Source organism: Macrotis lagotis, chromosome 4 (assembly GCF_037893015.1).
Source record: "Macrotis lagotis isolate mMagLag1 chromosome 4, bilby.v1.9.chrom.fasta, whole genome shotgun sequence".
Classification (NCBI taxonomy): Eukaryota; Metazoa; Chordata; class Mammalia; order Peramelemorphia; family Peramelidae; genus Macrotis; species Macrotis lagotis.
The window spans coordinates 53712127-53728776 of record NC_133661.1 but is presented as its reverse complement, the minus strand read 5'-3'; the positions used below and the strand labels follow the sequence as shown (position 1 = coordinate 53728776).

At 36.3% G+C, this 16650-nt stretch overlaps 1 protein-coding gene across 4 annotated transcripts in view; it reads left to right on the top strand.

Annotated features, from left to right (window-relative positions):
• P4HA1 (prolyl 4-hydroxylase subunit alpha 1) overlaps nucleotides 1–16301 on the top strand; it is a 98858-nt gene extending 82557 nt beyond the window's left edge. For 2 of the 4 annotated variants that reach the window (XM_074232809.1, XM_074232806.1), the window contains exons 9-15: nucleotides 1501–1571; nucleotides 8375–8474; nucleotides 9662–9715; nucleotides 12262–12327; nucleotides 13414–13482; nucleotides 14069–14165; nucleotides 15642–16301. In XM_074232809.1, coding sequence (XP_074088910.1) covers nucleotides 1501–1571; nucleotides 8375–8474; nucleotides 9662–9715; nucleotides 12262–12327; nucleotides 13414–13482; nucleotides 14069–14165; nucleotides 15642–15712 — 528 coding nt within the window. In that variant the 3' untranslated portion in view covers nucleotides 15713–16301. Of the gene's footprint in view, nucleotides 1–299; nucleotides 371–1500; nucleotides 1572–8374; nucleotides 8475–9661; nucleotides 9716–9771; nucleotides 9826–12261; nucleotides 12328–13413; nucleotides 13483–14068; nucleotides 14166–15641 lie in introns of all 4 variants that reach the window. The other 2 variants (XM_074232807.1, XM_074232808.1) reach the window with 2 other exon arrangements.
• The last annotated feature ends 349 nt before the right edge of the window (nucleotides 16302–16650 follow it).

Here is a 16650-nt window from a genome sequence, read left to right as displayed (position 1 = left end):
GAAAGAGGATGTTTCACCACAGGGTGTTTCCTTTATTAATGAAATTACAAGTCTAGATTTAAAAAAAAATCATCTTTGTAATCACATACACCCCAAAACTGTGCCTGCCCTCTCACTCCTTCCCATAACTCCCTTCCCCAAGTCTTGTAGGGGAAAAGTAGAAAAATTTAAGTTTCTAAAGCATGAGTTTTCATTCCCTACCCCCATTCCCCACCCCTTCCTCAGGATTCTGATTGGTCGGATAAATGTGATGCAATTTTTGTTTTATAATACAACTATTTTGATGGTTGGCTTCACAGCTGAGGCGAGCCACCATTTCAAATCCAATAACAGGAGTCTTGGAGACGGCCCATTACAGAATTAGCAAAAGGTAAGAGAGATAAATGCTGAATATTTTGCCCTGTAATGAGTGTTTTGTACTTCCCACAGGTATTGTGCTCATTCAGGGAGAGAAGCTCGTTTTCTAAACCAATATTTTCATTTTTGAGTCCCCAGCTCAAGTTACCAACATTGTAATACACATAGAGAAGCCGCTCTTGTGTTTCACAGGTGGAGCCCCTCAGCTAGAAATGAAGGCTTTAATTTTTAATTAGTTCCAGTCTTATTTTCAGGGAGTTAATGTGACATTTTGCAGCTTTTATCTTGAGATACAAAAAACCCCAGGATGTGGTCTGATATTTATTTTCTTTTTCTTTGTCCTTGCCAAGAAAATGGCCTGGATGAGTCTGGCACCCTCAGATGTTTATTAATGTCCGTCACAACCAGTGCTACAGAGAATTCATATTCTCTTCTGTCACTCTAGTATTAACCTTCAGAAACATTTGTTCATCAATCACATAAAATCACTGTTCAGAGACAGATTAAGTCTTTGTCCCATTTGGATTGTTTTTTATTTTACAAATATGCTGACTCAGATTTGGCACTAACAGAGAATAAGGTAATTTTCCTATCTCTCTTGGTATTTTTCCAAACCCTATAACTTGAGAACTCATTGTCTTACTTTTTTCTCCACTACAATACTAAAACAAACATCTTTATTTCAATGAATTATTTATTTTTCAAAAGATGGGTTTGTGACAGCTGTTATTCAGTGTTGATTTTCTTCATGGAAATCAAGTTGATTATGCATTATTATTCTCTCTCTATAGATGCAACCTAGATGTAAAAAACAAAATGTGTTAACCTTCTAGAGTTGAGGGACAGTCCTGTGAAACACAGTGCTAAAAGTTATTTGCAGAAAGCTTCAAATGACTTTTTAAAAAAAGTGAAAGGACAACCAATTTGCAATTAAACCTAATTATCCAATTCTCCTTGATTTGGAAGTGGCTCCCTTTGTTGCCACCTTTTTAACTATTTCTGCCAATTTGAGGCCATTGCATCTCATCCAGACCAATCAGAACCTTTCTGATCATCTGTGACTTGACAAAAACAAAACAAACAAACAAAAAAAAACCAAAACCTCCTACAAGAGTAAGTTCTTGTCCTTTCTCTTTTTTGTAGCTGAGCCGGGCTACAGTACATGACCCAGAGACTGGAAAATTGACCACAGCACAGTACAGAGTATCTAAGAGGTAAGGGAAAAATAGTCAATGATGCAACATGAAATTAGGGATTCTCTGGCTAATCCTGACTGGTTTATTCTTCTGGCTTTTTCTTCCCTTTGCTTTACATGGGAAACGAAGGGGAGAATTTAGCCATGCTTATGCTTTCTGTTTTTTTGGAGAATGTAAAGTATATGAAATGTAATGAAATGGCATCATAATAGTGGTGGTACTAATAAAAGTTTACTTGTATTTTCTTAAATAACTAAATAGCTATCAAACTTGTCAAAGTGAAGCTGGACTGGTTCTTAACTCCTTTTTTAGACAGAGCCTAGAGAATGATGAGATTTTAAACCTACCTATAATCATAGTGATCTTTTGAACTACCTAATTAAAAAAAACCCCAAACAGAGAATACCAATTCCTAAATGAAGAGGGAAAAAAAAAATCAGTTTTCTGCATATAAGAGAAGTTGAGCTTTCATTGCATGAAACAGGGATGAAGGAAGGAGGAATCAGATTCCCTTGAATTTGTCCTAGTCTTTGCTATCTCCTTTTCCACTGGAAAGAGAGCGGTCAACAGGATTGTATAATCTCAAAGAATCATCCATAACCAATACATGGAAATAGTAACATTGGAGATGAAGGAAAATTTTACGTGCTTTGAAGTGAGTAGGCAGTTTCACTCTATGAAAGGTAGAAAATCTGACTGAAATAGCCATTTTATAGCATCTGTAATTCATCACCTTGGTGGTGCCAGGGCTGGAAAGAGGGCCTTAATTTAGCATTTCCTCACTTTGGCAGGATTCCATGTAGCCTTCAGAGAATGAGCTTAGTTTCTCTCTCTCTCTCTCTCTCTCTCTCTCTCTCTCTCTCTCTCTCTCTCTCTCTCTCTCTCCTTTTCATAAACCAAAATAATCCAGTGGCACTCAATTTGTATTTGCTACAATGTGCTTTTAGTTTGAACCATATGAGGAGAATTCCATTGATGGAGCTCTTCTAAAGGAGCCTGTTCACAGAATCTACTCTTAGTAGCTGTGTTTGGAAACTGCCTACTTCCTTTGAGATTAAGGTTTTTAAAAGTTAACTTTTAGTTAAAGTGTTCTTAAATCTCAGTTTATCCTAATAATACAATAACATAATCTCTTTTTTCTTTAAAATTTCACAAGTTAAGGGAAGTCTATTTTTAACAGAAATTAGATTGCTATTTATTCCAAAGAGTTTTATGTCAAAGCAATCATCTGTGATACTATTAAATGTACAGATTAGGCTGGTTATCTCAGTCAACTATCTAGAGAGTAAATAAAAATTGTGAACTTAAATTTTTTCAAGGCACATAGATATAGAATAGGTTTTTTGAATAAATATATCACCCTTAAGGCTATGAGACTTTCTGCCAACAGTTTAAAATAAATCACTCCTAGGAGAGCATTCTAGAAACAACTTTTTTTCTCAATGACTAAATATTTCTAAACATTCCAGATTTCCTTAAAAAGAAAAAAAAACCCAACCAAACCTCACACATTAAAATGAGACCATTCTTCTGAAAGACAAAATTCCTGGATGTCTGGGAAAGGCCCAGTTAGAGTTGATGTGGAACGTGGCAAAGGAAGGCAGTTTAGCCAGTAGCATCAGGAATCATGACAAACTGTGAGTAATGCCAGAATAAACATAGTGTTGGCAAAGAACAGATCTATGTGTGTGTGTGTTTAAAGCAGCTTGGTTAGAAAAGTTTCCATGGTATAGTGAGGTTCAGAGAGTCTATCTAAGGAAAATTGGACCTACCACCTTTTCTTTTCCTTTTGAAACATTCTTATTACCTGTAAGGTAAGAACTAAGAAAACAATTCTGTATAAAACTTCCAGTCTTGTTGATATTGATTGTGATTTTTTATAAAACATTTTTAATACTCTTCTTCCTGAGCTACTCAAACTAGTGACAGTTATATTGAAATAGTTTAGCATTTAAACTAGTGAATTTTACTTTTCTGATAATTTAATTATTTCAAAGTATACTTGACCCTTTTTCTCCTTCATTGCAAATCACATTTAAAAGAATGTGATGAGATAACTTGGTACCGGGTTTAAGAAAACATTTTCTATTCCTTTCATAAATTACACTCCAAAGGAGTCTATGTGTGTGTGTGGAAAGAACCTCTTCCTCAAATACAACATGAGAAAAGATTTATGTCTACTGATGTCAGAAAGTAGTGACTTAATCTTGTGCTCTGGGACCATCTGTATTTTTGAAAGGGTCAGTGGAGAACTTCAAAGATGATTATTTTTTAAATTTATACAAGATTATGTCATCTTCAACCGAAAGAAGAATTTGCATGTCCCTTCAAAGAGGATTTTTTTCTTAGACAAAATGTGTGTCTAGATCTCTTTCTATTAGAAAAGAGGGCTTTTGTTTATTTAACTGACCATCTGCAAATTGCTGGCAAGTCACCTATGTCTTTCAGGCTAAATTTTGAAATACTTTTTGTTTCAGAGTTCTAGCAGGGAAAAACTGGCTTTTTACACAGTTAATAAATAGGGTTTAGTATCTGATAAATGATATCCTGCAGACAGGTTAAAAGGACCAGCTAAAGTTGAGAAACAAGAATTTATAATAGAATGCCTTAAGTTTCAGAAGAAAATCATAAAATTATATTTGATGCTATTAGAATCTTTTTATCTTTTTTATTTTAGTTTTTTTAGGTTTTTTTTGCAAGGCAATGGGGTTAAGTGGTTTGCCCAAGGCCACACAGCTAGGTAATTATTAAGTGTCTGAGGCCGGATTTGAACTCAGGTACTCCTGACTCCAGGGCCGGTGATCTATCCACTGCGTCACCTAGCCATCCCATTAGAATCTTTTTAAATGTGATTTGTATTTTTTATCAAAAAGTGTACTTTGTATACTGACAAAGCAGTTAGTAACATCCACAAACTCATAAGTCTTGGCACAATGGAATGATGCCTGTTCTAGTACAAGGATTTATTTTGAGAAAGAGAAGGGCTACCTTTTCACATGAGACAAGGGAGAAGAAAGGAGGCAGTGGCAGAATGAGAGAGAGAGAGAGAGAGAGAGAGAGAGAGAGAGAGAGAGAGAGCTCACAGAAAATAATGGTCTCAGTTTTTTTTTTGCTGAAAGATGAGGCAAGATTGGGACTGGGAGAAAGGATAGACTTGGGAGGCTTGAGGAAGAATGAAAAGGTTTAGCAATTGTCTAAAGTAGAACAATGGGGCTGATAAGGGAGGTGTAGAAGGATTGTCCAGAATCAATGAGGAACCAATTGAGATTATGTAATATAAATTTGTAATATATACAGTCAACTTAATATTATGATTTTCTCTAGTTTCATTCAACAGCAAATTAAACTTAGAAAAATAGAAATAATACCTTGACTGGTGCAGGTCCAAGATCACTCAGGAAAAATCAGACTACCTACATCCTTTGACTTCAAACTAGTAGTCTTATTAGTTCATCTGGGAAGCAGAACTATTCCAGGAATGAGGAGAAGAGGTAGAATCATATTCTTTTTGTTAATGAATATATGAGAAATGAACAGTTTTAAAAACTGGGGGCAACTAGGTGGTGCAGTGGATAGAACACCAGTCCTAGATTCAGGAGGACCTGAGTTCAAATCTGACCTCAGACACTTTCTAATTACCTAGCTGTGTGGCCTTGTGCAAGTCACTTAACCCCATTGCCTTGCAAAACAAAGAAACAAAAAATAAAATAAAAGAGAATGATTTACATGAAGTTTATAATAGACAAAGAAGGGAAAGTCAAAAGAGATTATATAAATATGTGAGTTTTCCCTCTGAACGATTATTTATTTGCAAGAAAAAGTAAGTTTTTTTGACTGTCATACCTTTTAGGTCTTGAAGGACTTCCTACAATGGTAATTAATTTTGTTTGCTTTTTGCCATTCTGAGTGACTATAGCAGTTCAGGCAGCTAACACTGTGAACCATTAACTTTAGCTTGTAGGCAAATGCTAATATAGACATTATAGAATAGACTTGTGATAGCCAGGAAATTGGACATTAGGAAACAGCTTCTGTTGTCATAGACAACCATTGTAAAGTGTTATATATAGTTCTTGCTTTATATAGGTGAACTATTCTGCAGAACCTTCTGTAAAATCATTTTTATATAAGGTGAAGTGGGGAGGAAAGTGGAGGGAAAGGGGTCAGTGCACAATTCAAGATTGGGGGCTGGGGATAGAGCAGTGAGAGCAGGAGGAGGGTTTTGGGAGCAGCCTTGTGGGGACCCAACTGAAACCAAGAAGAATATGGAAAGGTAGACACATGCGAGTCAGACATAGACACAGACAGGAGAGGGGGTCAGGGACAGACATGTGGTGTCCACATGCAGATGGACAGTCAGGCAGGGGTGGTCTCTCCCAGCATCTGTTGTTCTGCTTTCCCTTGGAAAAGGTTGGCTTTTGAGGAGTGGGGTGGGAGATGGGAGGCTTTAAAAAAGCAGAGTCCTTAGCTAACACAGATGTTTTTCTGGAATGTGAATTTCCTCCAGAATTCTTTATGTAAAGTCAAATTTGCATAATATTAATTTGCATAAAATGAGAACTTTTTGTATTTTAAACAATTAATTTTTAATCTCCTACCTAGAGCATGTGAGCTCTTTGCAGATTAGTAAAGTAATGGAATTTTACTTAGGATTGTTTTCCACCAATCCTGCTTGGGAGACCAGAAGAACAATGCTGGTTTTAGTTCATATTTTAATCTTAGAAGATAGTGGGGAAAAAATTTTATGACCTTTTTCATGTTCTTATGTAACTTGATATTTGATTAGAAATATGCTAGTATATTTAAAATTTCACCTGTGGAGTTTTTAAAAAAAAGAAACTTAAATGATCTAAATTAGGAAGAGATGGAAGATATTCTTATGATAGCTTTTTCACTTAAAGATTCAGAGTAATTCTACCCTTCTCACTACCCCATTTTAAAAAATAATTAAACCTTGCTGTTGTGTAGGATGAATGACTGAAAAAGCCTTTATTCTGTAGTTACTATGTTAACACAATTCATGGTAAACGTTGTTGGCTAGAGATAGAAACATAAAGCCAAGCTTCTCTTATTTTATGTATGCTGGCTTTATAAAAAATTTTAAATATTTTATTTATTTTTCCAACTACATGCAACAGTAGTTTCCAATAATTTTTTTTGCAAGGTTTTGAGTTTTAACAGTTTTTTCCCTCCTTCCCTTCCCTCTTGCCTCCCCCTTATGGAAAACAATTTCATATAGGATATACATATATAACCATGCCAAACATAGACCTATATTAATCATGTTTTGAGAAGTATCATATCCAAACTGGAGAAAAAAATTAGAGGGAAAAGATGAAATAGTACATGATATCTTTTAAAAATTGAAGATAGTAAACTTCACAAACTTCACAGTCGGGGTGGCTAGGTGATGCAGTGGATAGAGCATCAGCCCTGGAGTCAGGAGTACCTGAGTTCAAATCTGGTCTCAGACGTGTAATGATTACCTAGCTGTGTGGCCTTGGGCAAGCCACTTAACCCCATTGCCTTGCAAAAAAAAAAACAAACCTTAAAAAAAAACCCCGAACTTCACAGTTCCTTATCTGAATATGGATTGTTATACTGCTAAAGTGAACAAGTTCATCATTGTTGATCATCATCCCATGTTCTTGTTAATGTGTACAATGTTCTTCTGGTTCTGCTCACTTCCCTCAGCATCAGTTCATGCAAGTCTTCTTAGGTTATTCTGAAGACCTATCCCTCATGATTTCTTATAGAACAGCAGTGTTCCATCACTTTCATATAACACAATTGGTTCAGCCATTTCCCAATTGATAGGCATCCCCTCAATTTCCAATTCTTTGCCACTATGAAAAGAGCCACTATAAACATTTTTTGTCTATGTAGGGTTTTTTTACTCTTTTTTTTTTTGTGATCTCTTTGATATACAGACCTAGTAGTGATATTGCTGGATCAGAGGGTCAGGGCAGTAATTCCAAATTTCTGTCCAGAAAGGTTGGATGAGTTCACAACTCCCCCCCTTATGCTGGCATTTTAATAACAAATCCACAGACTCATCCCAGTCCTTCTGTAATTTTGTAGATGATTTTTGAGGGGTTCTGTGATTGAAAAATCAGTTGTCCTGTGGTTGACTTGATGGCAAGCTTCTCTCCAAACTTGCCCAAGCTGGACTTTAGACAGCAGATATATCCCTGATTATGTACTCAAAATAGTACCCATCTGACTTTTCACTTGACCACCATGATAATCTGAGAGCCTTTCATTCTTTGATGATGTCTCAGAATAATGTTTTTGGTCCACTTTCGAAGAAGACCATGACATCAGGGAGATGATGTCATGACAAGCACATGATTTGGATTTGTGTGAGGGGCTGCTGTGCTAAGTCACTAGTTTCACTTTCTTCTCCAGAACCATCTGTGTCCAAGGGCCAGATATGAATCAGGATGCCTGGAGATGGCCCTGGATGCAAGGCAATCAGGGCTAAGTTACTTGCCCAAGGTCACACAGCTAGTAAATGGCAAATGTCTGAGGCTATATTCGAATTCCCGTCCTTCTGACTCCAAGGCCAATGCTCTATCCACTGCACCACCTAGCTGCCCTCCTGCCTCAGAATAATACTTTAGTTAGAGCAAGAATGTCATAGCTAAAAGAAGAGGGTGGGGATGGGAATCAGAAACCTAATTGGCTAACTGCCTTTAGTTAAAAATCTAATTAGAAGATTGTTGCCTTGGAGGTTTTTAATTTACTCAATGACAAGCATTAATTAGCATGTCATATTAGACTCCTGCAGAGTCAAATATGTGATGTTGGTTTGTTTTTAGTGCCTGGCTGTCTGGTTATGAAGACCCTGTGGTGTCTCGAATTAACATGAGAATACAGGACCTGACTGGGCTAGATGTCTCCACAGCAGAGGAACTCCAGGTAAGTTGCTCCATGAAAAATGAATACACTACCCCAACTGGGTCCCTCCTCTGAAAGGACCTTTCATCTTTGCCATTCCTAAAGAGCCTCTTCTTGATGTATTTCCCAAAACCACATTGAAAAATGGATCTGATTTGTCATTTTAATATCATTTATTGCTCAACCTCCAATCAGCAAGTGAAAGAACTCCCTTAGAGGACAATTCACAAGGTGACTTGTATGGCGATCTCTACCTTTTGATATTCATTGGACTATAGGGGAAAGGAATGATGTAACTACAGAGTCAAAGTAGAGAAGCTTAATTTTTTTTATATATGTATTTCCTGAGAATGTCTAGAATATTTTTTTGTAAGGCAATCGGGTTAAGTGACTTGCCCAAGGTCACACAGCTAGGTAATTATTAAGGGTCTGATAAAGAATATTCAGTTATTTCTTCATTCTCTTTTCCCTGCTCTGGTCTTCATAGGGACCATTGTATAATACCTCTCTGCTCAGTAGATCAATTCTGCCTTTGGTGGAAAGGATAACTTAGCATGGAAAAATATCTATAACCTCCTGATTGGGGTCATCAAGAAGGAAGTGTTGCATGTTTACTTCTTCCTTATTTTCAGTTCAGTTGTTTTTCCTCTCTATGTGTCCATGATCCCATCAGTAGTTATCTTGACAGATAATGGAGTGATAGTGGCACAAATAGTGCCATTTCTTTCTTTAGCTCATTTTACATATGTTGAAATTGAGTCATATAGGGTGAAATGACTTTCTGGGGGTCACACAGCCAGTAAGTGTCTGAGGCTGGTTTTTAACTTGGGAAGATGAGTCTTCTGATTCTAGTGCTGACACTCTAATATACTATGTTAAATGGGAAACAGACTAAAAATCTGTCAGAACAAGGACTTCATTTGAGAAAAAAACAAAAAACCGTTGGGGGTTTGTCAATATTTTGGACTTTGGAAGAAGCCTTGATCTTTATTGAAATATTTCCTTTGAGATTTTAATGATGAGCCATGATACTGCAAGTGTATCAATTTTTGAGTGAGGGCACTAGGAAGAGTTGACTTTTCCCAAATTTTGACTGAAGATGATCAAGAGAAGTTCAAAGGTAGCACATTATAAATGACTCTTGTTCTCTCCTGACTTCCCAGGAACTGTAACTGCTTTTAGCTATGTCGCTTCTCATTTCACTATAGGTAGCCAACTACGGCGTAGGAGGCCAGTACGAGCCTCACTTTGATTTTGGAAGGGTAAGTCCAACTGTTCTTATATTTTGTTCTTTATATGCATTGTTTCTCTTTTTCAGGTGGCAAATTATGGAGTGGGAGGACAGTATGAACCCCACTTTGACTTTGCACGGGCAAGTAAAAAGATGAAGGGGTGAAAATAATCCACTAAAGTGTAGGCAATAAATAGTGTGTCCACACTCTTGCTTTGATTATTTAAAAAAAAACAACTCTTTGGCCTACCACCTCTTTTAAATTATTTGAGTAAAGCTCACTAAACCACCAGGGGAACAGATAAATGAAGGGGGTCGCCATTTAACTCATCAGTTACATTCTAAAATCAAGAATGTTGTAGTGAAAATGATGTATTTTGTATTTAAAAAAAAAATCCAGAATCAGTTAGATGTGTCATTCCCTTCCAAGTAACAAATACTTTGTTTTGTGCATTCCTGGAAAATTGGACCTAACTTGATTGGAATAAAGTTAAATTGAAAATGTAAATGTCAATTTCAATTAAGAAAAAAGTATCAGAAAAGAGGTCCTTTGCTTTCTAGTTGGTTGGATTTCCTGGAGTTTATTGTGCTTTTGACTAAACTCAAATCTGTCTTCTTTACAAAAATAAATTTTTGTGATTTGCACATGTAGCTGTTACTAAAATACCACTACCAAATTTTGGTAACTTTGGGTGTCTTTGCATTAATATAAGATGGACACTAATGTGATCTATTGACTAGTTACTAACCATTATGTAAATGTGTTTTCTTGGAAATCAGTAGGATGAAAACTGCTATTGTTTTCTTGATTATTATAGAAACTAATACAATACATATTAATTGCATGAATCAGCTTCTGAAATGGTCTAAAACCATATAAAACAAATTAATTCATATGTGAATGAATAATAGAAGCATATCCCTTGATCGTGGAGCAACAAAAAATAATTTTAAGGTAAATCAATAAAGATTAGCTTTGTTCTTATAGTCCCAGCAATGAAATTGATACTGTTGAATATATAGCACAAAGTTTTATCATTGTCTCATAATCTATTAATGAAGGGAGGGAAAACTGTTTACATAATATATATATATATATATATATATATATTTGCAAGGCAAATGGGGTTAAGTGGCTTGCCCAAGGCCACACAACTAGGTAATTATTAAGTGTCTGAGACCGAATTTGAACCCAGGTACTCCTGACTGCAAGGCTGGTACTTTATCCACTACGCCACCTAGCTGTCCCTACATAATATTTTCATGAAATAGTAATTCCTACATTCTTCAATTTATGCTTAAGTTTATTACACAAATATTGTCCTCTTTTATCTTACAAAACAAACTGAATTTTAAACTGCAGCATTACTCAGGTGTAAAATCAGGGATCATAGAATCTTTGAGGTTGGCAGGCATTATCTAATTATATTCTTCTATGCTCCATGAATCTAGTCTACTAACAGAAATCTGCCAAGATCAACCAACTTTTTTGTTATAGATAGTTTGAATTATTAAGGAACCCTTTCTTTTGAGACTAAATCTACCCATCTTCTTAATATCTAATTTTATTAATAATTCTATTTTTTATTCTACATGATAGATAAATACTTGAAGGCAAAGATTGTGATTCCTCAAAGTCTTCTCTCCCCTGTAGTAAATATCCCAGTTATTCCGACTGATCCTCCCAAATTAGAGTTTTGATCAAATCTTTCTCACCTTCTGAACATGGTTAAATTTGAGGTGCCATACTTTGGGAAGGGTGACAAGCTGAAACAGTATTCCAGATGAGTTGTAACTAGGACAGAATATAGTGGGACAATCACCTCCCTTATTATTTTAGTAATATAATTTAAGATTATGTTAATTGTCTACTACATTGTTTAGCTTACTGCTAAGTCTGATTAATGATACACAATTAAGAGAAATATCCTGTCTTTTCCTGTTGTGCCAAATATTTCAATTAATTTTTTTAGACTCCTTAATGTTTAGAAACAGCTAGGATTTTGTAAAAAGAATTGCATCAACCCTTGTGGTGTACAATTCTTAAGTGGGTTAAGTAAAATTCCTAGATCCCAAATCCACTTGTGCTGACAAAAACTCATTTCTCGGCCCTCTTTATGTCTTAATATGATCCATTTTTAAATGACTATATGACTATTTGATTTAAGTAGGAACATGAATTGACCCTACTCTCCATAAAAGTAAATTTAAATTATATTTTCCAGTAGAGAGATTAAAATGCTAGCTGTCCAAAGTAAAAGATAATATTGAGCAATTTAGTTTTTCTGAAAATTTTCTATTGGATGGGCTTTGTTGTAGAAAGTGTATTAGTGTAAAATGAGTAGTAAGTAATGGTAGATAGTCTCTTTTCTGCCAGTATTTTTGTTAAAAAAAAAGTACTTAGCATACATATATATTAATTTGTATGACTTTTCAAATGTAAGTTAGATATTACTGGAAAGGAAATGATGGTATTTTGGCATAAGCATTCCAGCTGTGACTGATCAGTTGCCATTGAGATAGTTATTTGGTTCATGAAGGTTGACATCTATTTAATCTTCTCTGCCTTATCCACAGAAAGATGAACCAGATGCTTTCAAAGAGCTGGGCACCGGTAATAGAATTGCCACCTGGTTGTTCTATGTAAGTCCCCCTTGGACATTTCTATTTGGGGCAGTTGTTGGGGCCAAATTCTATTAGAACAACAACAATAAAAAAAAATCTCTACATGATAAGGGTTTATTATTTCAGGTGCTATTTGACATGACTTTGACATAGCCTATGAATCAACAATATCATAAAGTTTGTTTATACCATAGTTAACACATTATAATAACTTTTAGTTTCCATACCTTTTTTTGTTAATTCTGAGTAATAATGGCATTAGTCTTTACATATGAAAGCACTCTCCACATATTATGTCATTTGATCCTCACAAAAATCCTAGGTGGTATTTGCTATCATTATTCCCATTTTATAAAGAAGGAAACTGAGCCTGAGAGATGAAACGACTTGTTTAGGGTTGTACAGCTAAGTACAGCTAAGCAGGATTTGAACTGTGGTGTCTCTGACCACAAGACTAATACTCTATCCACTGTGCTACCTAGTCCCCTACAAGCTGGTTTCATTAGTCTTTTTTTTTTTAAGTTTTTGAAAGGCAATGGGGTTAAGTGCCTTGCCCAAGGCCACACAGCTAGGTCATTATTAAGTGTCTGAGGCCGGATTTGAACTCAGGTACTCCTGACTCCAGGGCCAGTGCTCTATCCACTGCACCACCTAGCCACCCCCTGGTTTCATTAGTCTTACCAAATCAAGTTGACTTTTAACATTCTGATTTAAGATTTTCACAAGAATTGAAGAGACACAGATGCTTTATTTTCCCCCTCATCATTTGAATTATAATATTATCTTCATTACAATTATTCTCTGAATATAACATGACACAATTTCTAAATCTTTCAAAGTTTATCCATGTATGGATTTTGGAATTTGATTAACCTGATAATCCATTCTGTTTATCTCGAGTCTGTCACTCTCTTCTCTGAAGATAGTAGGTAAAGTAATGATATTGAACTCCACCTTCTATCCCCTTCCTCCCACATCCAGAGGATTCTGGATGAAGCCTCAAAAGTCCTGTTAGTTGCTGTGGATTTTGAGTACTTGCACGGGTTTAGCTCTGCAGAATCCAAGCATATACATTTTTTTTTTGTGTGTGTATGTCTTTTGTAGATGAGCGATGTGTCAGCAGGGGGAGCTACTGTCTTTCCTGAAGTTGGAGCCAGTGTTTGGCCAAAGAAGGTAAATTTTGTCTTTAGATCTGGGAGGTTGACTTCTCCAATTCATGATCCAGTTAAAGAACTATTCTTTAAAAATTTTAATTATAATGTGTATTTTTTGTGAGGCTTGGCTGCTGAAATGTGAAATTGTATTTGTTTGTCTATATGGGGGTGGAAAGAGAAGACTTAGGGGTCTGGGTTTTAAATATGAGAGAGAGAGAGAGGCTCATTTGGGACCCAAAAGGTAATGAGGTGACCTTACCCCCCCTAAAAAAGTAAAAAGCTGAAGGTTTTTAAGCACTGCATCTGATACTTGCATGTATCCCCTCCTGCAGGGATCTCATTCCTGTGGGCTCTCTCTTGGTGCAAATTGCAATCCTGCCATGCCTTCTCATCTTGTACAGTTCTTAAAAGTTTAGGATTTTCCAGTTCTAATTCTCAGAGACATGGGTATCGGGGTGGGGGGGGTCATGGTTTGTGTGAGAAGAGTCTTCCTTTTTAGAAATGTGAAGAGGTTTGTTCTAAATGTTAAGGGAAGGGATGGCCTGACTTATGTGCTATTTGAAGATGAGGTTGTTTTATTTTTTCTTTTTCCTCCCATTTCCCAGGGAACGGCAGTGTTCTGGTACAATTTATTTGCAAGTGGAGAGGGTGACTATAGCACAAGGCATGCCGCCTGTCCAGTGCTAGTTGGAAACAAATGGGGTAGGCACCTTATCCCCTAGATTTTGTTGAAGATTTGAAACTTTGTCCCCATTGTAAAGTACAATTGAGTATAATTTCTTTGGGATTGCTTTGTGTTTTCATTGGTATGATAAACACCTGAGGAAAAAGCTTCCTCCTATCCTGCTCTGCACCTAGTGGGGTGAGTGAGAGGCTGTGAACAAAACCCATAAGGTCAGACAGCCAGACCTGGGGCTGTGTCAGAGTCAGGAATCAACAGAATCCAGTACAGCCACAAGGATGGCTTGTTGTTAATCATTGCTGATTAAAAAACACTGATATCCAAGAAGAGAAAGGGACAGGTAATTTTAAAACTTCCTAGCAAGATGACTTAAGTGTAAAAATCAGAAAGTTATATGACACTTGATCTGTATCACTTCTGATTTCTTTAGTAGTGTCTTTAGGTTTTGGGGGCCATGAAATTTCCTGCCTTCAGTATCCATAGCTTAAAACATAGGGGTGACTGGTGTTGTGGGAAGTAGGATTGAATAGAAATTTGTATTGCCTATAAACAAATGAATAAGTAGGCAAATAGATAAATAGACCAATTAAGTAGATAAATAAATATATAGCTAAGGATTCTGAGTTCTGAAGGTTCCTCTTTTTATATAGAGAGACTTTTGACTATGGTCCTACAATCTCTGTTTTCTGAATGCGTAACTTGAATTCATTTGTATTCCATAGGATGGCTACATTTAAAGCTTCATTTTAAAAAGCAGACAACTTTTCTAATTTTTCTTTTGTATTCTTAGCAGCAGATAAGATTTTTAAAAACTTAACTAGATTATGATTTCTTAAATCTTAGTCTGCATTGATTGTTCTGTTTTGGGGGGCTTTTTGTGGGATAATGGGGTTAAAGGAATGGCCTAAATTTGCATAGCTTTTATCATATCTCTGAGGCTGGATTTGAACTCAGGTCTTCCTGATTCCAGGGCCAGCTATCTACTTTACCACCTAGATGCTTTCCCCAAAATTGAGTTTTTAGCAGTCAAATAAATGGGGGGGGATTTATAAGAATAATAGGATTTGGCACTTAGGAGACTCAGAAATAACCCCTACTTTAGGGGTTCTTGACCTGGGCTGCATCAGCCTGTTTTTGTTTGTTTTGCTAGTTTGGCAATTGAATTTCAATATGATTTCTTTTTTTGTAAGCTTATGTATTTTTTGCGTTTAAAAACTTAATTCTCAGAAGAGGGTTGCCCATAAGACTTCACCAGACATTGCTCAAGAGGTCCTTGATGCACACAAAAGTTATAAACCCTGCTCTAGGTCACTTTTTCAGATGACAAAACTGAGACCCAGGGATGCCATTTGCCTTGTCCAAAGTCAAACCCTAGTGTCTTCAAATCTAGCGCTGTTACCACTGTCTCTGTTCTTTGTGGAAACGTGGGATCTATGGAGACTGGGGAGGCTAAAGAGAGGCAAAGAAGAAATCATCTCTATTTTTTTCTTTCCTAGTATCCAATAAATGGCTTCATGAGCGTGGACAGGAATTCCGAAGACCATGCACCTTGTCAGAGTTGGAATGATACAGACTTTCCCCATACCCTCCTTTCTTCCTGTCCTTTAAATATGTGTATTGTATAGTACACACTTTTCCAAATTTAGCAGTTTACAATTGACTAACAACACTCCACTACAGATTCAGTCTCGAACCTCATCCCGTGTTTCATCTGTGGACAATCTCTTTTTTTTGTCTTTTTAAAATAATATAAATTAATACCCTTTGTATGTACATGAGCCCTTAGGGTTTCACAGGATGGGAAAATACCAAGTCAGGATCTCACATATAAGGTCATAAGGCTGTTAAAGGATGTATCCTGAGGAATTTCTTGACTTTGAAAGAAATCTAGAGTATGGATATTAAATTATTCGATGACTCTATTCCAATCTGTGAATGGTGGTCTAAGCCCATATGGGCAAGCTAATTTTTGAGAGCAGCTTCTTTAGGCATGCAGATCATGTTTACCTAACTAACCCCTCCTCTTCATCCTTTTGTCCTTAGAGTTAGTCTGAAAGTGGGTAGTGTAATATGGCTCCACTCTACACTGTAGAATTTATCCCACATACACATCAGCCTTCGGTGAGCTTTCCTGCCTTAAAAAAAAAAGATTCTGACACATCATTAATCTCCATCTTCTCCCACTGACCTCTGAAGTGTATTTGACTTAAAATGAAAGGTTCAGATCAGATCGGTCCCCAAAGTACTTAAGTAGAATTGCCAAATAACCTATTGGCTTTTCCTAAAATCCTGAGATTTTGTTGTTTTTTTCCTATCTTCTTGAATAATTGTGACCATACAATTGCTGCTTTTCTTATGTCTTAGTGTTAATGCTTTGCCAGTTATTCCTGCCAGAGCAGGATGGTAACATTAGCATTTTGAATCAACAAGAGTGCCTTAGGAGACTGGAAAGTTAATGTAAAAGACCTTTAAATAATGAGGTAAAATTATAAGCATCGAAAGCTT